The sequence below is a fragment of the Vidua chalybeata genome, chromosome 3 (genome assembly GCF_026979565.1).
Source record: "Vidua chalybeata isolate OUT-0048 chromosome 3, bVidCha1 merged haplotype, whole genome shotgun sequence".
NCBI lineage: Eukaryota > Metazoa > Chordata > Aves > Passeriformes > Viduidae > Vidua > Vidua chalybeata.
In genome coordinates this window covers 26,972,706-26,995,378 of record NC_071532.1, presented here as the reverse complement: position 1 = coordinate 26,995,378, position 22,673 = coordinate 26,972,706, and the positions used below count along the sequence as shown (strand labels likewise).

Sequence of the window (22,673 nt, the reverse complement as noted above, 5' to 3'; positions counted from 1 at the left end):
TCCAGATGTTTGACTGACACGCTACTGTATTAGCAGTAAAATGTTGACTTGTTTCTGACAGTGGAAGACCTTTTAAATATGAGCTGTTCCAGTGTGTTACCTGGTGGAGGAACTAACTCAGAATACGCTTTGCACTCTCTCTTTGAAGCAAAAGGAGATATTATGGTAAGATAAAAAAGCTGAAAGGGGAGATATGATCCTCTTCTGCAGATAAATTAGCATGCTTTATTAAATGGATTTAGATATGGTTATATAAAAAAGATTTCTCATTGATTTGAAATGATGCTTTAAACATCCTGTAACATTTTTGGGGAATGACTTTTCCCTTTATTCTCTAATATATTTAAATTTCAAAGCAGTGCCTCTGAAGGCTTACTGTATATTTCATATAGATAAGATTACTTAGTTTATAGCCTTGGGGCTTTGAATGTCTCTCAGTGCTTGCTCCGGCCCTGATATTTCACAGGCTTTATATTTGGTCACAGAGAGCTTACTCCTCTTCTAGCCCTTATAAAAAAACCTTTTTTTGGAGCAGCAATCACGTCTACTTATTTGTTCAGAATTGTGAGGTAATTGAACACAGTTCTTATATAAATAATGCATTTCAAATACTTGCATTAGTTTAGTGATGGGAATGTTATTAACTAAGGCAAAACATTCATTTTTGCCCAGTGTTAGGGAAAGGCAAGGCCCCTTGCACCAGTTCCTGGAAAGCCAATATAAAACCAAATGCAACAAAACATGAGACTGGAATGATTCTCACTGGATTGGCTAATACAGTGGATTTTAGCTTGTGTCCCAGTTTCCTTAGGCTCTGTTACCTGTATCTGAGAGGTCTGAGAATGTCAGGATGTGGAATTTGCTTTACATAGAGTCTGCATTTTCAGGGGAAAAATTTTAGGGATCCATAAATCCTCTGTTTTCCTGATCTGAAGGACAATTAGCTATACTTGCAGTCATTATTGACAGATGTTGACCTACACAGATATTCTAAAATAGTTTATGCTATACATATTAATGCTGTCAAACCGACCATTAAATATTAGTATTAATTAACACTATCAAGTCAAACACTATAAATGTATTTGTTTGTGGCAAGAGCTGGAAGTTGCTAAGTAATAGTCACATTTGTGCTCATTAAGGCAGGACAGGTGCACATTAGGTGCTCTTCTGTGAGGTACAGTGTTAATGGACCTTGGAGTAATTTGATGTGATTTTATATGACAGAAAAGAGAAAAGAGAGAAAGTTAATTCATATCCTCATACCAAATAGTCTTCTAAATGCAGTTTTATGCCACAGCTGATTGCTTTTCCTAATTCTGTTTTTCCCTGGTTTTCCATTTAGGTTGCTCTTGAAAAGCTGCTGTTGAGAAAGCCAGTGAGGTTGAAGTGTCATCCTTTGTCAAATTACCACTATGCCGGTATGTTTCCTTGTGATCTTTCTATCTGTTACACAGTCCAAGCCTGGCATTCCAGGCTGGAGCATGGGATCACGTTGCACTCTCTGCTGTCTGCTGCAGGGATGGCAGCATTTAATAGAGATGATGTGGACAGTGCCAAGAGTACTCCCAGAGCCATTTGTTGCAAGTTTAGCAGATTTATACATGAGTGACAATGTACAGAAGCTTTGTATCCATGTTGCTGTATAGGATTCTACAGATTTAAAACTGCTGCTATTTGTAATTTATAATTTAGTGTCACTAGTGTCTTAATTTTCTGGTGCATAAACAATCTGCCATCCTGCCGGCTTCTCCCGAAGTGATGGTGCACAATAAATGAATATGATAATCATGAGCATCCTTCCAAAGAGGCAGTGCTGTAACTCTCACTAGGATCTTAATGCTGCTTACAGAGCCTCTGTGTGGGGATCTAGTCAAAAAAGTCTGGGTTGGTCTGAGATACAAATGTGTTAAGCCATTGGACTTCAGTTGTGTCAGCTGAGCAGAGATGGCAAATGTCTCGCCTCTGCAGCCCCCCATGCTATTGCTTAATGCTTTGTAGTGGCTAACAACTGCTGAGACACAGAATAGGGTTTTGCATAAGACTTTTAGGACTTCAGTTCAGGCTCAATAGGAAATGAGCCAAGAGTCTCCTGGTGGTCAGTCAATTACAGTGTCCAAGGTCATGTACTCATTTCAGCTACATTCACTGTGCAAGGTAAGTATAAAAGTAGTCTACTTCCTGGCTGTGGCAGCCCACTGGAAAGACTTCCATGTAACAAGAAGTCTTTGTAAAGCAGCTCCTTAACTCCTTGGCCTGAGAGCAAGAACAGAAACGTGTTTGGTAGTAGCTGATAACGACAGTGAATAAATGTGAATGTCAGGTTTTTGGTTTTGTCTGAGGGAGGTGTTTGGTGCCTGTGATAGCAGCTCTGTTGCAGTCCAAAGCGTGGACATGGGAATGGATGGGGAAGGACATCAGCCAGGAACTTTGATCAGGGTCTCTTGCCTGAAGAGATGACACCAAATCTGTGTGAGACAGTTCAAGGGCATGAGAACAGGAAGATGAGACGATATCCCACAGCCTCTTCATCAGTAAACAATCTAATTAGCAGAGCAGATAAGAAATTTCTGCCTCTGTGGCAGAGGAAGAACAGTCTTTACTAAAGCAACTTCACAGTAGTTTCAAAAATAATTCATTGGGATTCAGGGGGGAGCCAAGAGACTGTTTTGTTTAATCTTTCACATGAGATGATGATGCTAATCCTTGGTTACTAGCACTGAGACCTGTGGACACCTTTGAATCCCTATTTCTTATGCAGGAAAGAAAGTTTGATTGTGGTTATCACAGCATGAAATAAAATCTCACTAGTCTGTCTTTAAGTGCCATAAAATAACAAGACAAAGCACTACTTTCTAATGCTCTTGCATGCAACATGTGATTGCAACTTAAATTGACAGCATTGCTCTTGCACTGTGCAGCACCTCTTGAATAAGAGTTTATTTCTGATTGATAATCAGCCACTCGAGGCATATGAGAATTTTTCACAATCTAGTCCATGAATAGCTTTAATATGATTTCAAGTGGCATCAGTTTGGGATAACTTCATGTTTTCTGCTCCATACTCAGAAATTATGGCTCTCAGGCTTACCACATTTAAAGGTGGAATGCACTGAAACAGAGCATGACACTTACTCATGAGAATTAACTCTCTAGAATACCACCAACAGCAGATACCCAAACTCATCCTTAGCATTACCTTTGAATGAGGGTACAGGCAAATAGCTCACCTTTGAAACTTGTTGGCTTGTGAAGGAAGCCACTTGTAAAACTTGAGGATTTTTTCGTGTGTGCCAAGAGAGCTGGACATGCTGACCCAGGGCTCCTTGGAAGAACACCCTAATCTCTGTCCTAAGACTTTGCCATCTGTCAGGATGGTCCTTTAGGAAGAGAGAGGGAGCACATACCTGATACAAGAGGGGCACTGTTGCAAACACTTGAATTGTTCTCCTTTGAACAGTGGAGTTTCTCAGGTCTGAAGTTCTGCAGTGAGAGATGGTCTCTGATATAGGGCACTTCAGGCAGTCTGGAAGCTTCTTGTATGTGCTGTGACAGTGTTGTGGGTCAGACCCAGCACATGTTGCAATAGTAGATTTCAGCTACCTCTCCATGGGGCTCCCTGCGTGTACATGTAGCCCCCTTGAAACCCACAAGTTGGGCCCAAAGCACACAAATGAGTAGGAGATACTTAATGTCAGTTAATCAGTGCAAAAACAGTATGGCAGGTAAAACAAAATGTAGAATAAATATGTAAACATAAAGACCAGCTTTAAAATTTGATCTGTATTCTAAAGCCCCAAATTCTTTTTGCTGCATTGCAGATCTCTCTCTATGCACGTTCTCTATATCTCCCTCAAGCTAACAAGAGCAAAAGTGGTTTCCCAGCAACCAGAGTTAAAAACAGCTTTTCTTCTGTTTCTTTTCCTACACAGGATTTATTCTATTAATTAGGTTACTTCCAATTAACCCGCATAATCTTATAAGGGTCTCTGCTAATACCACAGCTATTGGGGAAAGTATGCAAGGCCCAAATATTCCATAGGTGTACAATAAAATTAGTTCATGGAAGTGATTCTATGTTATTATTTTTGTTTTGTCTTTTTTTTTGGAGGGCGGGGTAGAGGGAGAAGAGCAGAATGACTAGGAAAAAAGAAAAATCTTTCCTGTGTTGTCATGCTTTTTAAAGTTATGTTTTGGCATAATAGAGTAGCCTCCTGGACTGAATGAGTGCATTTACCCCTGCACAAAGGGAGGGTAAATGTTCATGACTGACAGCTTGTGTAAGAAGGGAATGATGTTGGTTCAGGGTGGGAGAAGATGGAAAGGCAGTGTGTCAGCAGAAAGATCTCTGGGTGATAAGTAAAACTCATGGCTTGAAGCCAGTGTCTCTCTGGTTAAGAGAGTTTTTAAGTGTAAATCTCTGTGGAAATAACTAATGCATGCTTATATCCAGAAGTGGAAGAGCCTACAAAAAACAGGTTGCAGAAAAGTTAATTTTGTAGTTTTCAGCATATAAAGGAGTAATGAGATACCTGCTCTGAGCTTGTAAGCCTGACAGCTGATGCTGAAAAACAAAACATTTGCAGTTAATAATACTGCTATTTTTTAAGAAAATAGTAACTTGTAGAGTTCAATACCATGTGTGGTGCCAAGACACAAGTTAATTGAAATCAGTGCAGAGGCAAGCATTTCTATCAAGAGCAGTAACATTGACAGGAATATTAGGGAGTTCCTTTAATAAAAGTTTTAGATGTTTCAGAAATTCTCAGGCTAAGGTAGAATCTTCTCATAGTGTAAGTCATTTCAAAGGCATCCACTTTATGACTTCTTGCATATCCTTCCTTTAATATATGTAATGCTGCCCACTCTTAACAAACAGAACACTGTTTCGATGCAGCAGAGCAATCCTGTGTTCCTTCTGTTTGCCTAATACTGAGAAAGCATAAATTCAGTTCAATTTGAATGTTGATTTCACATTTTCATGGGCAGTTAGGCCAGGGGACCAAACACAGAATAACAATATTCAAAAGTTTTATATACAGCTTCTATTAAATGATAAAAAACACTTTGTGCATATTGTACATTGTTACAGTGTCTACCTACTTGTGACCTCTGCTACAGAAGATTTAAATGTTTTATCCCAAACCATGCAAGTGAAGAGTTGCAAAAGGATCTTACAAAAGGATATATGAACTTCTGTGTCATCAAATGTAAAGTGGCATACATGGGAATAAACAATCCTTACATAGGAAATTATGGCTCTGTAGTGGTACTTCTCAATTAGAATAAAAGTTTGGGATTGTAATCCTAGTTCTAAGGAAGTATCAACTGTATTTTACAACAGCTAAAAAAATAGTCAAGCATTAAGAGGATAGAAAACATGGTGATGCCACTGTGAAAGCCTGAATTTTATGGGGACTTTCATGTGCCTTTCTGGTCCTTTTGTCTTTATTGGAATGTTTTAGTACTGGAAAAGGTTCAGAGTGGGACAGCAGTAATGAACAAAGGTTTGGGAGTGATAGAAGGGGCACACAAGTCTGAGTAGCTTGGAGGTGATGGTCAAGCTTGGGTTCACTTTCTCCTCCACTTGAAGAATGAAGGGTCATCCAGTGAAGCTACTGGGAGCCAGGAAACAAAGAAGGGGAGGTGGCTCTTCATGAAGAGGGTCCACTGATCTGTGAAACTCTTGGCAAAGGATGTTTGGGTACGAGAAGTTTAATTGGTTGAAAGGAAGAGTGGCTCAGCACTTATAAGCAAATAAGCAAATTGCAGCAGACTCAGGAAATCCCCTGTGCCCAACATGGTCAGAGCTTAGGAGAAATTAGGGACAGGCATTATATTTGCTTGCCCTGATCTTACTGTTCCCTAGGCTACTGCCTGCCACCACTGCTGGAGACCAAATACTGGTTAGATGCACTTCAGCTCTGAGTCGGTACAACCATGCTTGTATTTGGGTAGCAGCCATCATTCACATGTGCTTGAGACCTCCTGGTTCTCATTTCAGATATGGCATCAACATAAAGGTGGTGAGTTTTTATCGTTCATAATGATTTCACTTTCTTTTTAAGGCTCTGACAAGTGGACGCATCAAGAAAGGAGACTGTTCAAAGAGGCATTGTCCACCTACAGCAAAGATTTCATATTTGTACAGAAAATGGTAAGGTTATTTCTGTTCTGTCAATTGCTAGGGTTTTTTTTTTTTCCCTTTTGGTCTATTCTGTTCCTCTTCAATTTCCCTCCAGTGCCCAGACCAGCTGGTGACAGACATAGAGGTAGCAGTGGTTACAAGAACACTGGTAGGAGTGGTATATTCATTGGTTGTACCTGTGCATTAGATACATGTAAAAAACAGTTAAAAATAATTAAAAGTTGTTCCTCTTGTGAAAGTTTTCACACCTGGAATCCAAATCATGGCATTTATGTGTGGGAAGTATGGTTTTCCGTTACTGTCTTGGTGTTCTCTGGCAGTTTTTTACAAGGTACCAGAGTTGCTGGCATTGAGCCTGGTGCCAGAAAGGGTTGAAACCTGTTAATAAAGAGAAAACATGTTTGGGCTTACTTTCCATTTCTGCCACAAAGCAGAAAAGACAAGGTTATGAATCTCAGGGCACAATACCTTACTTGTTAGCTCAAATGTTGAAAAATATGTGGATTTATGTAAGTCTTAATTCCTAGATTTCTCAGTGATACTGTACAACTAAACCACAAGAGTACATTCTGAGTAATTTTCTGTCTGGAGTTTAGAGAATCCCAGAGAAATCTACTGAAGTTGAAAAAGTCAGTGCAAATTTGACTGGAAAAAGATTTTTTTAATAATTATTCTACAAGAGTATTCCTGTTGTAGTCAAACTGCCTTTTTTTTCCTCCATTTGAATGTTTGAGGAATAAAGCCTATCTCTTGGAATATATTGAAATTGTGTTGAATGAAAGCAAAAAAATAAGACTGGACTATTTCTGCAATTCCTTAACTACAGGTTAAGTCTAAGACAGTTGCACAATGTGTGGAATACTACTATACCTGGAAGAAAATCTTGCGTTTGGGACGGAAACACAGAACGCGCTTAGAGAAGAAAAGAGATGAATGCTTGGTAAGTCTAAAAGAAGATGAGAAAGTTTAACACTTGATAATTTTTGTTTGACCTTTTTTGAGGAGAAGGTTGAATTAGGTGACATAGGTATCTTTCAATAGAAATTCTTCCATAATTCTAAATTATGGTCTGTATGAATATTTTGTGACCTCAGCTACACCAAGATTTGTGTGGCTGGACCGCAACCAGATAAAAGTGCATTATTTAACTGTAGTCCAGGGAAACCTCTGTAAATTGTGCCTGTGCCCATGTGTGCTCCTAAAGGCTGCTCTAACATTCCAGTACAAATACCACTTGGGATGTGTTGGTTTGTGGGTTGGGTTTTTTTTGGTTGGTCGTTTTGGGGTTTTGTTTAAATAACTTGACTACAAGTACATGGCCTTCCTGGCAGGAGGTGGCAGGAGGACAGCACTGCGCCTGGCATCTGTAGATCTTTGGAGCTACAGCTTCATAATACACATGCAGAGAAGTTTATGTGCTATACCTTATCCATTAAGGGGTGGTAGCTCCAGTAAGATCAGAAGTTCATTCAGAATGGGAAGAAATAGTGATACTGGCAAGCACACTTGACTAAACAACATGTTGTTCCAGAACTGTGTATATCCTACTATCCAGTGCTGTCTGACCATATTTCTAGTGTTCCTTAAATGCACTGTCTATTTTAGACAAGTGGAGAAGAGGAAGTCTTAGAGGAAGATGAGGAGATGGAAGAAGACAGAAAGGAAGAAAGGGAAATGCAGAAGTCACCTGACCCACCAGCAATCTCTCTTGTTGGACCTATAGATCTACCTGCTGTTCAGGGTCTTTCACTGTCTTCATCCTCCTTCATCTGTGAAATGCCAAACTGTGGCGCTGTACGTGTGTTTGGTATATTTAATGGGGAGAGGGTAGCGGTGGTGGTCGCATGTGTAAACTAGCGAATTCTGATTTTGACTGCTTTTAATTCCCACCCCACAAAAGAGAAGCAGTTTGATCTGTACAGAAAAACTGAATCCTGAGACGATGTACCAGCTAGAAATACTATATGGCAATAGCTCTAATTAGGTTACACAACTGTAATAATAGGATAGCTCACTGCTTTGTTTTATTGTGATTGTCTTCAATTATAGTGGGATATTGCTGAAAGCAAGCACCATTTGAGTGAGTAGACGGTGCATATTAGACGTGTACACTTGTTCTGTTGTGATATGCATTCATCATCCTACTTTCTGCAGTTCCAGTGTTTCCTTGTGATTTCTTGGGTTTTTTTTTTCCTCTCCCCTCCACCCCACTCCCTGCCAGGTGTTCAATTCCCGACAAGCGCTGAATGGCCACGCTCGCATTCACGGAGGTACAAACCAGGTGACAAAAACACGCTGCACCATTCCTGGCACGAAGCAGAAATCTGGTACGCAGAGCGGATACTGCTCCATCAAGAGCTCACCTGCCCACAGCACAACAAGCGGCGAGACCGACCCAACGACAATTTTTCCTTGCAAGGAGTGTGGCAAGTAAGTGTGACTGTCTGCAGTACAGCATCACCTTTTTCTGTTTAGATTCCAGATCAGCAGTGCTGTGAACAAACTTTGTATTTTGCTCTCATTGTCTTGGAAGTAGTTTTCCCCCTAGATGATACGTTCTTTTACGAAAACTGTCAGAGAGAGGTTTGCATGATATTTTGGATGCCCCTTGCAGTATTTAGTCCTATTTTTCACTTACCTGCTAGAATTTCTACATCTGACATTCCAGCTTCCTGCTTCATCACCAACTTGGATGTGACAGTGGGCAACTTTTTCTGTGTTTCTGTGCTTGAGTTTGTCCATCATGGTAATCGTTCACTTTCTCCCTGTTGTGCAAGATGGTTGTGAAACTGATAGAGGGAAAATTAGGATGTGCATAGATACTGAAGCAGGTGTGGGAGCTACAAACTACCTCTGGCAAAACCAGAGTAGGCCATTTTGATACCATCGGAATGTATAAATCTGGTAATATGTCCCTGAAATTCACACCATGGCATTGCAGACTTCACTGACTTCTATTTCAGGACAAGGAAGCAAATGTACTGATAAGTTGTTGAGTCTTTTTTGGCTCATTTCATCAAAAGCAGTGCATTTTAATCTGATTTTTTTTTCCTTTAAAATTTAGGGTCTTTTTCAAAATCAAAAGCCGCAATGCTCATATGAAGACTCACAGACAACAAGAAGAACAGCAAAGGCAGAAGGCTCAGAAAGCTGCTGTGGCAGCAGAAATGGCAGCCACTATTGCAAGAACTACTGGGCCAGCTGGGCATAGTTTGATCCCCCTGGATCACATGAGCTTGGTTAAACATGTTGAAAATGTTGGTGACATTGATGATGATGTTGTTCCAGATCTGGGTGATGTCATGGAAGAGAATGAAGTCATGGATGCTGACCTCTTACTGGATGATGAAGATCCAGATCTACTGCAGGATGATGCTGAGTTGTAAATAAAGTTGTTTAATAGACAGCTACTGAGCACACCCTGAATGGATCAATCAGGAAACCTGGACTGCTTGTTTATTCCCACTGATTGTAAACTACCTGTTGAAAATTATAATTCTTTTATCCAGGTCTAGAAAAAAATCTGCTTTTTCCCTTTTTTTTTTTATTAATTTGTGTTTTGGGGGAAGAAATAAATAATTGGTACAAATATTCTTATAAGGTGTTTTTATCTGAGCTCTTTTTGCTGATAACTTCCACGGCCACTAATTACAAGAGTTCATGGTTCTGCTATCAGTTCTTACCAGATGGTCCTGGTAGAATTTTTAGTCTTTAACTCTTCCAATTTTCATTTTACCCCAATTACAAGAATAAATTTCACACACTTCTGATGAAACTTTTTTTTTGTCTATATTGGATCATTTCCAGCATCTTCTAGAGAGTAAATGTCATCTCTCTTAAAGATACGATTACATTATTTGTCTTTGTGCTGCCATTTTAAGCAAGATGGAGGAAAAAAAGATCTGGTTTAACTGTGAAAGAGTAAGTAATATCGCAGTTCATTTTCAGTTCTGTCCTGGTTACACAGGACATTTTAGACATTCCATTTTATCAAGGTTTTGATCTGCTGATTTTAAAATGACCTTATTTCAAGGATTGACGAAGGAAAATGATTGTTCTATGTTCCACATCCTCTGATGGGAACACTGAATCAGGAACACTGCCTTGGTAATCATATTGCACTGGAAATATTGTCCCATGACAATAAATCACACTGTGGAGTAGCCATCTCTGTGGTTTTAGGGGAGTGTGTGCTGGAGCAATGCTTGCTCTCTCGCCAGGCAAACACAGGGAAGCATTCTTGCCATTGGAAAAGAGACTGATAGGCTTTCAGCACCTAGGTATAATGTGTTATTCTTGTGCCATTTTCAGTCCTCTTCTTTACATCAAATTCAGCTGTTGTTTATTTACCACAAACATGCTGCAGAGGTGAGTTGATGTTGCTGTTTAATGACCATTTCTCCTCCCTTAGGTTCAGATCTACATACTGGACACCTGACAGAGTTTATATAAATATATATTTGGTTCTCTGATTAAACAGCATATGAAAGAACTGTATGTTGCAGAATAAAACAAGGAAGAAATGGAGTTAGGTTGAGTGGACCTTTAATTACAGAATATGAATGCTGACTGCAGAGCTCTCACAGGCAGCAGCACTGATTTTCTTGTGAATTTTGCACAGTAGAGGAGTATGGTTAACTTTATAAAATAGTTTATAAGACTTATTTCATATCTTCCAGGCTTCAGGTTTGTTTGGGTTTTTTTTTTTTATGGGTTGGGTTTTATTTGGTTCTTTTTGCCGTATTCCTAATATCTTCACCAGAATCTGAGGGATGGTGGATCTTATTTTCTACTTGTTATCCTTGTTTAACTATGCAAAAGGAGGGTAAATCACAGCACTTCTATAGGAGTTACCTGACCACACAAGTTCAGAACCAGTGGGACCCACTGACAGAGAGAGGTGCCTTCTCTGTCAAAGCCAAATATGTGAAGCCAAATGACCTCAGGTTTCTACTTAAGGTCGAATGTTCTGATGCTAAAGAACAACTCTTCAGGAAAATGGAAATAACTTCTCAGTTTCCAGTTAGTGAAGCTCCTGTGCACATGGTTGTTTTAGTGTTCTGGGAGGTTTTCCAGAGGGTTTTGCAGTAGGGCTTGACCAGTGGGTGGAATTTCACTCCTGTCACATAAGAGGTGATGTTCTCAGTCATTGTACGCTTAAGCTTCAGGAGATCAGGCAGCAGCAGCCTTTTCTTTCCCAACCTGCCAATCAGCACATTCCCCAGCAGTTCCTGTCCATGCTGTGACATTTTACTTTCACAGGGGTCATATGCACCCAGGGTCAGCAGACTGGGCGCTCAGCTGTGTACCACCAGCAAGACCCACTGTCAAAAAATATCATAGATACTGCAAGTCTTCGTGGTTTGCAAAGTGGAGGCTTCTGTGAGCATTAAAACGTGTTGGCTTTCAGGGGTCTCTGTTGGAAACAGCCCAGCAGAGTTTACTCTTCCTTCCTCTCCTAAACCTTTAAGGATCTTTGTGAGAAAGGCTCTACACTGGAAAACAGACAGGTTTTCAGGTTCCTGGTGGTTAAAAACTGTTTAAGCAAAATTATGATTGAAATCAGAGTTCTGCTTAAAGAACGGAGTGAAATACAGTAGAAACTTAGGGGCTTGATTCTGAAGAGCAGCTCTGTATTAAAGAATCTACAGTGACACTTTTTTAGTAACAGTTGCACAGGACCTGTGCTAAATTGAGTATCTATAAATATATATATATACACATACATATGCCTGGTTAAGTAACATTAATTGGGTGCTGTTTTATTGTACAGTCAAGAATATAATAGAACAATGATAACCAAAGATGTTATTCATAAAGGGAAAAAAAAAAAAAAAGAAATGCACATTTCCTAAGCAGTACATGATTTAGGCCTCAGACATTGACTTCATCATTAAGTGTTGCATTGGCTGATGTTAAATGTGCTGTTCTGCCTATTTGTACATGAGTTGAACATAGTTTTGTTTCAGAAAACTTTTTTTCTTGCTGATGGTTGATGATGGAAAACTATTCAGTATTGGAGCTAGTCCTCTTTGATAAAATGTGTACAGAAAACATATTTTATGAGAAAAATCTTATTTTCAATATTTAACTGTTATTTTATTAGAAGATGGTTGTGTAAATATTTTAGGCATTTTAGTGTAAAAAGCAGACTGTAATTTTAGGTGGCAGAGGAAGTAACAAAATAAAAGATATGTATACATTTGATAGAGCTTGTGATCTATGCTGGTTTCAGGTTTCCGTTGTTAGCATTTGACTTGCACACAGCTTAATTTCAGATTACCCTCACTACACTGCCTACCCGGTTGTGTGTATTTAAGGATGGTTTAGTGGCATAAATTAGTACTTATTTATTTTTCCACTCCCTTTGAAGATTTGGTACCGGTCAGATGCTGTGTTTTATTATTAACTGCTATTTGTATGTGTAAAAAGAAAGGGGTTTATGTGCCATTTCCAGTCATTTTTATATATCAGTAAAACACAGTCGAATGGGTTTTGTTGCTCTAACGGGCTTGTATCCCTTTTTAAAATATTTTTAAGAGCGGGGAGAAGGTTGAATACTAGGGTTCGTGTAATTGGTTTAGTTTGGGTTTTTTTCAAAGGATTCCTAGAGAACAGGACGGAGAGCGCCAGTGAAGGGACCGGCGGCCGTCTTTGGCGGGAAGCGGCTGAGGGGGAGCCCTGGCTCCGTCGGTGCTGCCCTGAGGCAGCGCTCGGGGGAGGCGGACGCCGGGCTGAGGAGCCGAGCTGGGGGCTGTTCCTGCGGCGCCGTGCGAGCTCCCGGCTCGCCTCCGCAGCCCCGAGCGCTGCCCCGCGGCCTGGGCCGCCCCAGCCGGGGAAGGAGGTGCGGGCCGCGGCCGCTCTTCTCCTTCCGGGCGAAGCAGGGCGGGCAGGGGCGGAGCCAAGATGGCGGCGGGGTGGCTGTGCCGGCGGCTCTGTCAGGTGCGGTGTGTGGGAGGAGAGGGAACACGGGAGCACCGTCCTCCTCCTCCTCCTCCTCCTCCTCCTCCTCCTCCTCCTCCTCCTCGTCTTCATTCCTGAGGGGAGTGGGAAAAGAGGACGTAGCAAATGCTATCCTTCGGGCTCCGGGAGGGCTGGGGCTGTACAGCGTGGGACTGTGTCTCTGCACGCCATCATCGCCTGGCGAACTCTTAACTGTTCCCGCAGTTAGTCCGGGTGGAAGGGATAGTGAAGAGTAGGTGACTTGGATTTGGAGGCCGTGTGCTAGGCGAGTTTCTAGTCTTAAAAGTTTCAAAGCTTGGAAGTTACCACGTAAAATAACAGGAATGCATATTGCTCTGATGATGTTTGCTAGTTTGGACTTAAAAACAGTGATTGCTTTCTCGCAAATGGAGAAAATTGGATTTTCTGAAGCCCTAAACTCTCTTCTGACTATGCAGTGTGTTCTGGACTTGCTTTTCATGCGTCAGTCTCCCCCTGACACTTCAGAGGCTCTCAACCAAACAAAATTAAGGCTATTTTGCATTAGGAGAGGGGTAATTATGTTTTGTGCAGTATCTTGGTTCTGTTACATTGCAGTCTTTGAGTGTCATTTCCACCTTCTATGATGGCCATTAGCAAGAGCACATCATTAAATCAGACAGTGAAGCTGTTTACGAATTCTTGCCCACTGAATGTCATATCTACTAGCTGAGGTTTTCAGTGTATTATTTTGTCAAAATTTGCATAGAGAACCTTTAATTTAATGTTACAAAAACTTTTGAATTGATACAGGTCTGCTTAATTAGTAACAAAGGGAGATGGCATGTGGTAGGAATAACATGCACAATCATAGAATACTGGAAAGGCTGCAGACCTTAGTGTGTGGGATAGGACTCTACTGCTTCATCAGGTTTTGTTTTATTCATTTTTATTGCATTAAGACTGAAATTTTTGTATCTAAAACCACATAGCACAATATACCATGAGTGCATCTATCTTTGCATGCAAATAATAAATCCTTATTACCAGGTCAAGCAGTTATAAGTAAAAGAATACATAGCATAGACTGCACACACACATGCATTAAAAAACACAAAACAGATAAAATATTCAGTTGTTATTATTATAGTTAATAGCCTTACATTTGTCATCTGGGATCAGATTCTGTGTCATGTACTTGCACAAACAGCTTAAGCCCTGCACTGAATAGTTTTTTATGATCATGGGCCTGTCTGCTTCCTGGTGTCAGCTGATTGTTACTATATTTTATATTGGCATTGAATGGAAGGAAGGCAGCATTCTGACTTCAGGAAGAGAGACTTGAGTGCAAATGTCAACATAATTTTGCCATAGAATCATAGGCCTGAATTGGGAAGGACCTTAATGACCATCTATTTCAAACCCGTTGCCATGTGCAGGGCCACCTTCTGCTAGATCAGGTTGCTCAGAGCCCCATCCAGCCTTGCCTTGAACACTCCCAGGGATGGGGCATCCTCAGCTTCTCTGGGCAGCCTATTCCAATGCCTCACTACCCTCACAGTCAAGAACTGTTTTCTGATATCTAATCTACCCCTACCCTCTTTCAGTTTGAAGCCATTCCCCCATGTCCTGTCATTATGTGCTCTTGTCCCTCTATTTTATTACCTGTCATTAGATAATTACTAGCTCTATTTCACTACTTTTAGGTATTAAGGCTCAGCATAAACTTTGAAACTTTCTGAATGATTATCAACTACAGTGACAAATACTCAGTGCTCCTGTTTTGTTATGCACTTTAGGAATGTAACAGTAGTGACTCTGTGAAGATCTGGATTTGAAAGGACTGCTTAAGGGGAGGCATTTGTACCAGTCAGCTTTGTAAACAGAAATCTCCCCTGCCTCTTCCTGCAGACATCTTCTTTATGGGAAGCAGCATTTGTAGATAAATTGTGACTGAGGCAAAATTACTTCAGAAAACAGTTTTGCTCACTGCTGATGTATAATGAATGTATGATGCATACTGGAAAAGGTTAGGGACCTAGTAGCGTCATAGAGTGAGTTACACAGATCCACAGGCAACTACAGTAAGATTACCTGAAAAAGTGTAAAGCCTGGCTGTTTTCTGATTATTTGATTAGACAGTCACCTGTATAACTCTTGGGTAGTGTATCTGTCTTCTCTCCTAAAGCTATGACTCCAGCACATGTCAAAAAAGAGGATCAAGGGTCAAGATAAGTAACTAATTTGGCTTCAGCATTCTGCTGCAGCTCTGAGGTTCTGTTAAGTGAGAGTTCCTTTCCCCCCCCCCAAATAGTCTATAACTTTGCCAAATTAAGAATTAGTGGAAGGAAGCTAGAAGCCACATAATGTTCAGAAGGGAACAATTATTCTAGTATGAGAGATAGTAATGTCACCTGATTAACAACTATATTCTTTTTCTAACAAAGAGAATCATGTTATCTTTTAAACATGGTTCATTTGCTTGTAAGAAGTATTTCTATTTAAATGTTCTGTTCAAAAGAACAAGTGTTCAAAATCACAAGGAACTTTTTTTTCTGAAAAAAACAGTTACTTTCCAGTTAAATTCACAGTCTGAATTTTTGCATTTATAGGATACTGTTTTCAATTGCTTTTTTAAGTCCTACCTAGGCTTGTCACTTGACAATATATATATATATATATTTAATATATATTTTTTAATATATATATTATACCATGAAAGTTAAACTAAAGAGAAAATATTACTGTTGAATATTACTGCCATAAATGGCATCTGATGCCACAAAAATAGTTCTGTTAAAAATACACTTTGTAATTGCTACTCAGATGCCTCAGTAGTAAGTGCATACTGTTACTGTGCCCTTAACATGCTTCTTTTTTTAGGTGCTATTGTATACTGAAATACATTTCCATGCTCCTGTTTTCCTGTGTTTTCCAATGGAGCAAACTTCCTAGTTTGTCAAATCAGTGACTGTGCTTTGGTGTGCAAAAAAGTAATCTTTAATAAACCTGTATTAACTGGCTGCTGTCTGATTTGGGGAAAATCATCATAACATAACTTATCTGTTTTATACAGGGATCAGCTTTTCCTGTCAGTTATGCAAGCAGAATTATGCAAAAGCAGTATTTTCTTCCGTAAGTTTCCTCCTTCCACTGCTCCTCCATAGTCCCTGAAAAAATAAAATCAAACTTTAACAACTTATTTTATGCTGTCCCCGTGACTGTATTTCTAGGAGCTCCAACTTGATGGGAGCACGGCTGGCTGGATCCCATGGTGATACACAGGAGCCTAAGACTAATCCTTTGGTGAGTGTTCTGTAACACAGTATTTTGTATATTATCTTAGTAATAAAGAGGACATCCAGAAAAACTTGAATTCTTTTATTGCAGGCTTTTGAAGGTCTGCCTTAGTGATGTCAAATTTGTCATAGAGAAAGAAGTAATTTAGATTATTGGTATTGGAGATCTTCTGTTTTGATGTGGCTTTTTTTTCCCCAACAAGATTTCTGTAGCTCACAGTTGCCTCTCAGTAACTTTCCTCCTTTTCTGTGCAGCTGAAACTCTATGAAATACCAACTTTTTGGCCATATTCAGTTCAATACCTGCAGCAGCTTGCAGCCTTTTGACAAGGGCTTCAGAAACATCTGACAGGCAGCATTAGATCTACAGTGCTGATCCAGCCTTCCTGCTGTGGCTGGTACATGCTGGATTTAGTGTACTAAACTGCCTAGGAGTGAACCTCTGGGAAAATCAGCACTTTTGCACTCATTAAGCCTCTTCCAGTTGATCAGCGAGCCCAGACCATCAGAAATTGGAGCTCTAACTGAAAGTCATAAACTTGCACTTGTACAAACATGAAGGATAATACACCTGGGGAAGACTACTGTGTTTAAAGTAGTCTTAGGGCTTAGTAAAGTGAGAATTCTGGTTGCTGTCCATAATGGTCTATTTAATTTCCATACCCAAGCAAACTCTTGGGTATTTGCACACTGCTCTATAAAATACAAATAGTACTCCAGACATGCTTCAACAATGAGTTTTATTCTTGCCACTGCTAGTGTTGTCCTCCTTAATCTCTCTGGCATTCCTTTTTTTGCATGAAGAAATTTTACCTAAATGTTCAGAAGTTAGATATCTCTTCATACTTTGCCTTCCCTGGTAGAGTGAGACCTGTCAGTCAAGGTAATACAGGCAGATTCTGCTAGATAAACTAAAATAAGAAGCTCAACGGATTGTGGGGTGTTTTGCTCTTTTACAAATGGGCCATGCAGGCTAAGGAAATACACAGTGCATGCATTAATTTAGAAGAACATGGTGTGGTAACTCTTGTCCTTTCTTCAAAAATGCAGGTATCTATTTCAGATGAGCCAGAAACACTGTACAAGAGATTGTCCATTTTAGTTAAAGGCCACGATAAAGCTGTGTTGGACAGCTATGAATATTTTGCAGTGCTTGCAGCTAAAGAACTTGGCATCTCTGTTGAAAAAGTGTAAGTAACTGATCTGTAGAGTGATATGGAGTGATACACTTCTTCTGTTATCTACTATAATTCAAGTCCTCTGTGTAGAAGTATTTTTTTTTCTTTTTATAAGAAATGGCTATGATCTGACATTTTTTTCTCAGATTACAGACCTAACACTTCTTTGATGGCAGGACAGTGATGAGAAACCAGCAGCAGTTCTGCAGTCAGCACTGCTATAGTGGAAGTGCTTTTTATCTACATGAAGGATACTGACAATACTTTCTGTACAGCTGTCAGGGCTGTAGCTTCCCTGACCCAGTGCTGGTTAATACCTGAGTGTTAACCATGCCCATGTGAGTTAATAACAACTGTACCAGTGTTTGATATTTCCTTGTAGATCTTCTAAATGTCAAATAAGAACAGGGATTTCAGCATAATATTGCAGATAAACTTGTATTATCATCCTTTATATAACATGAAAATTTCTTTTTCTTCTTTGCTCAGAGATAAACCCCCAAAGACGATAGAACGATTAACACTTCTCAAATCTGTACACATTTACAAGAAGCACAGAGTTCAGTATGAAATGAGAACACATTACATGTGTTTAGAGGTAAGAAAGAAGGAAACAAAGTTGTTCTAGGTGCACAATTCAAAGATATTACTACATGCTTATGCACAAATGAAATTGTTTTGGGGAGTAGAATGCAGGAGAATATTGGAAAACAGCTGACCTAGTTACATAAAACGCAACACGAGTTATTCTGAATGCACAGCCTACATAATTTTTGGACCAAAAAGTTTTATTTTTACCATCATCTTAAGAGCTGAAAAAAGCTAAAGAAAGTAAGGTAGAATTGATGTGTGTTATGCTCTTGGTTTCCAAAAATCATTGGGATGAGCGTTTTCTCAGGAAGGGAAGAAGATGCAGCTAAATCATTGGCATTGCCAGTCACTCAGGGTTCTGTACTCTGTGAATTGGTCTGATGTTTTTGAGCAGGCATACTTTTGTTCTGTGCAGCATCATGTGGCAAACTAAAACTGCATGTAGGAAGTAGAAGAAAGGAAACATAGACAAACCACCAGCTCTGTGGCTGATTCTATGGTTTAGAATGCAGCTGTGGTTGACTTTCTTAGAAGAAAGTTTTACTGCCAGCATTTTGTGGCTCCCGGGTGTCTTACTGTATATTTGCACAGTGCTTAGCAAAATGGGACTTTTAAGTCCCCTGACATGAGTGGCTGCCCACATACCATAAGCCGTATTTTTGCCTTCCAGGAAAACCTAAAGGATCAATAAATCAGTGGAACCAGGAGAAACTAAAAAATCAGTATTCCAGTGGAACTCTGTAGTTGCAGGATTTATAACAGGCTTGAACTTTGGGAGTATAGAAAAGCTGGTGATTCTTGTATCATCTGTAATTAATTTCATTTGATACCTGCAGTGTTAAGATCCACCACTTCCATCATAATCAATGCATGTGCTCCCAGGTAGCACGTGCAGTTCTGTGAAGTGAAGTAACTACTTTACACTAACATGAGAGTTGATTAACTGCTTAATTAACAGATTAATTGCTTTTGTTCAGAATATTATGGAAGTTGGCTTCCTGTAAGATGTTTGGTCCCCATAGCAAGGCCTAAAGAAGCCAGGGCAATTTTTTTTTTAAATTCTGTTTGAAGTATTATTAATAGTAGTTCATTTGAAAAAATTCTTTCTGTTGTAGTTAAAATACCTAACAAGCAGTACTGCTGCAGTTTACTTGGAGTACGTGCAACGAAACTTACCTGAAGGGGTTGCCATGGAAGTGAAAAAGGTCAGTTTCCTCCCCACATTATTAACTGTTAGGAGTCCTGATGCAAGTACCAGTAACTACTGAAGTCTTTAGAAAGTCAGCAGAGAAAATGGGTGCAGTTTGATAGGAAGATTTTCCAAAATAGTGCATGGTAAAGAGGCTGTATTGCTTAGAAGTGCCACTAGGTGGCATTTTAAATCTGATTCATGTCTCAACCCAGAATAAATAAAGCAAAGTAGTTAGATGTTAGCTGGCTGGTACAGTAAGTGGTTGTTTTTCTTTCCTTTTAGACTAAGATAGAGAAAATACCAGAACACATTCAGAAACCTGTTTGGGATACACTGCCTCAAGTAGAAGAAACTGAAGTAAAGTCATGAACACACCAGGTACTTGGCTCCATTAGTACTGAAATTCATTGTGCCTGTCAACCTCATTGACTGAGACAGTCCATTGTTAAATAAAGGTTCTCTTATAAAAACTTGTTTCATCAAGTTATTTTTGCTCATAACTCCAGTACATGTAGACTGAACTGCTATAAAATGAAGAAGTTTTACTGTGTTCTGTGATCGGTGACTGTGTTAATTTATAATAAGTTTGTAGAAAGGTAAAGTTTATTGTTACTTATATATGTAAAAGTATGTGTATATATACATAAATATAAATTCACCATCTCATTTTGATACTACATGGCTTCTGAATGCTGAAATTCTTGCAAATCCACTTCATGTTTGTGTCATGTTTAATATTATGGATGCCAGACTGTTATCAATTTATCAATTTTGGATAAACTAGTTTGTTGGATAAACTATTTCCCATCTTCTTTTCTCCTACTTATACCGCATTTCTCCATTTTTGCTTCCTGCCACATTTCTTAGCGAGTGCCAACAGCAACACTCCAACCATTTGTCAACCTATGACACCATTGCTTTAGGTTTTGTCTCAAGTAATCTTCCTTCCTACTGACCAACTCCTCTGATTTTTCAGTCAGAAAATTTGTAGTTGCAATAAATACCCCATGCTTCATACTATTTATAGACATCAGAGTTTGAGCATGCTCTGTTGTGTTCTTAGGAGTCAGACATCCAAAGTTTAAATGATCCCTGTCTGAAGTGCCCACTTTTGCATCCATTTAGCAGAATTTTCAGGATCAGCAACTTCATTCCCTTAAAGAAAGGCAGTGTATGCCACGTGGGATGTTCCATGCATCACAGCAGAGCTGTGTGCTTCACAGTAATGTGCATCCTACCTTGCTAGAATTCCAGTTTGAATATGAAAGGAGTGATGTACAGAAAGGGAAGCCATTAACTCCTTTCTTACCTTTCTCTTTGCTACAACCTAGTGTTGTAGCTTACACATCTTTCTTTTCATTATATCCACAGAAGGGCATACAATATAAATAAATAAGTGTGCAACTTCATAAGCTACATACAAGAGTCCATTGTGTAATTTACACTGCCTAAGAAACTTAGGACAAAATTATTTGAAATTTTAGCTCTCCATTCATGAATTTGGATAGAAAGCATGTGATCAACACATTTGTTTCAATTAAAAACATACACTAAAATGAAAAAAATCTCACAAGTGAAAGGGCAAAACCGAGCTGGAAAAGCAGGTATAAAGAAAGGCATGAAGGGGAGTTGCTGTGAGACAAAAGAGTGAAGGCAGTAAGCCAACAAGGAGAAATCTGTTCTGTTCATATTATTGGTAGAGTTCTCTAAAAGAAAGGAATTGTCTTTTATAAACCATCTGTCTCTGGAACGTCATGCAGATAAAAGTGCTGGAGATACACAGGTAGCAGCAGCAGACTTCTGCTGATGGGGTTTAGTTGTGGTTGCTGACAGAATGGGGTCAGCAGAACAGATTTCAAATAATGCAAGCTTTTCTCCTTCCTTTTCTTTCCAATATTATTGCTGGAATCAGAGATGCTGGTACATAAGAAATCTGTAAAAAGAACATTGCTGGTGATATGTTGTCATGTTAGCAACTAGGAGCTCCAGGGTGATTTTACAAGTTCATTTAAAAAAATTTATTTAAAATTTTCAAGTGGAGAGATCTAATTTAAGAAAGATTATCATATAACAGTGGTTACATGTTTGCTGGTCTATGGGATATCAGCATCAGTGCTGTTTTACTGCCCATGCCTCCATGACAGAGAAGCTGAGGTGTTCATTTCCTGGGAAAAACATCTTCTAAGACACACATCAATGGCACCACACCATTTTAAGTAGTTTAATCCTATACACCAAATACTGCTCAAGCAGGATCCTTCTCACACAAGGAATGGGGAAGAGGGAGGAAGGAGTTGAGCAGAAAGAGGGAAACATTTTTGAAATATCATTGGTTTCAATGGTTAAATTGAAGTCAGGATGGAGAGAGGAAAAGGGGGTGAGGATAGAGTTCCAGCTACAGGACCAAATCTTCTAAGCTGCTAAAAAAACTTTCCCATTCTGGTGAAAAGACGTGTGAATAAGTGGCCACAGAAGCAAGTGCTGGCATTCAGAACATCACAAAATAATGAGATCCATGCATTTTTAATTCATAAGTCAATATTAAAAAGCAGACTGAAACTCCACGAAGTAGTGTGAAATACCATAGTCAGAATTTTGGAAAGAGTGTACAAACAACACTGGAGTCCAAGCTACAGGCTTGCTGTCACCAAGATCCTATAGTTTTCCCTTTTTAATATACAAGAATGCAATCCCCAAAGAGTTCTGAGCTCTCTTGATTCAGCACTTATCAGACTCCTGCTCTTCCTGCTGTCTCCCAAGGCCAAATTCTAAGTCAACAAGAAACAAATTTGCAATATAAAAATATACTGCCTTTTTCACATTCCTGACAGAAGTGGGATTGATTGGCAATATTTTTCCTCTTACAGAGCATGACTGCCAACTTCACCAAAAAGCCCTGCTAGCTAGAAATCATTTATTTTAGTGTTGTTACATAGCATGTTAGCTTTGACAGAACCTGCCAAGGGAATTTCTGCTGCTGGGCACAGCCAACTGCTGCTGCTGTCTGTGTGCTTCGGGGTACTGAGTAAAGCAGGTTGGTAGAATGGTTTGGATTAAGACAATTTCCCCCAGGCCAGAGGGGTTTATTGAAGGGACAGACCGTGGGATTAACAACACGCAGGAGTAACTCCTGGAGGCTTCTGTGTAACTGAAGTGCAGTTGATGTGCTTGCTTCCTTCAGTCAAATCCATGGGTGCCCTAAGGTCAAGACAGTCAAGAAGCTACAGTCCAAATACTAAACTCTGTCCCCAGAATATTCCATGTCTCCATCATCTTTGGAATTATATTGCTCTCACTTAGTTCTTGTACTCCCAGAGACAAACTGAAACCTATTGTGTGCGCTT

At 39.6% G+C, this 22,673-nt stretch overlaps 2 protein-coding genes across 5 annotated transcripts in view; both read left to right on the top strand.

Moving 5' to 3' along the window:
- Positions 1-11,227, top strand: part of TRERF1 (transcriptional regulating factor 1) — a 99,887-nt gene extending 88,660 nt beyond the window's left edge. For all 4 annotated transcript variants that reach the window (XM_053938030.1, XM_053938029.1, XM_053938032.1 and 1 more), the window contains 7 exons: positions 62-165; positions 1,346-1,421; positions 6,069-6,157; positions 6,975-7,088; positions 7,754-7,942; positions 8,370-8,578; positions 9,213-11,227. In XM_053938030.1, coding sequence (XP_053794005.1) covers positions 62-165; positions 1,346-1,421; positions 6,069-6,157; positions 6,975-7,088; positions 7,754-7,942; positions 8,370-8,578; positions 9,213-9,534 — 1,103 coding nt within the window. In that variant the 3' untranslated portion in view covers positions 9,535-11,227. The remainder of the gene's footprint in view (positions 1-61; positions 166-1,345; positions 1,422-6,068; positions 6,158-6,974; positions 7,089-7,753; positions 7,943-8,369; positions 8,579-9,212) is intronic.
- Positions 11,228-12,858: 1,631 nt separating this feature from the next.
- MRPS10 (mitochondrial ribosomal protein S10) lies at positions 12,859-20,349 on the top strand. The gene is made up of 7 exons (XM_053938033.1): positions 12,859-13,090; positions 16,146-16,204; positions 16,303-16,375; positions 17,419-17,558; positions 18,036-18,144; positions 19,253-19,342; positions 19,612-20,349. Exons 1-7 carry the CDS (start codon positions 13,055-13,057, stop codon positions 19,696-19,698), a joined length of 594 nt encoding a protein of 197 aa, XP_053794008.1. The 5' UTR covers positions 12,859-13,054; the 3' UTR covers positions 19,699-20,349.
- The last annotated feature ends 2,324 nt before the right edge of the window (positions 20,350-22,673 follow it).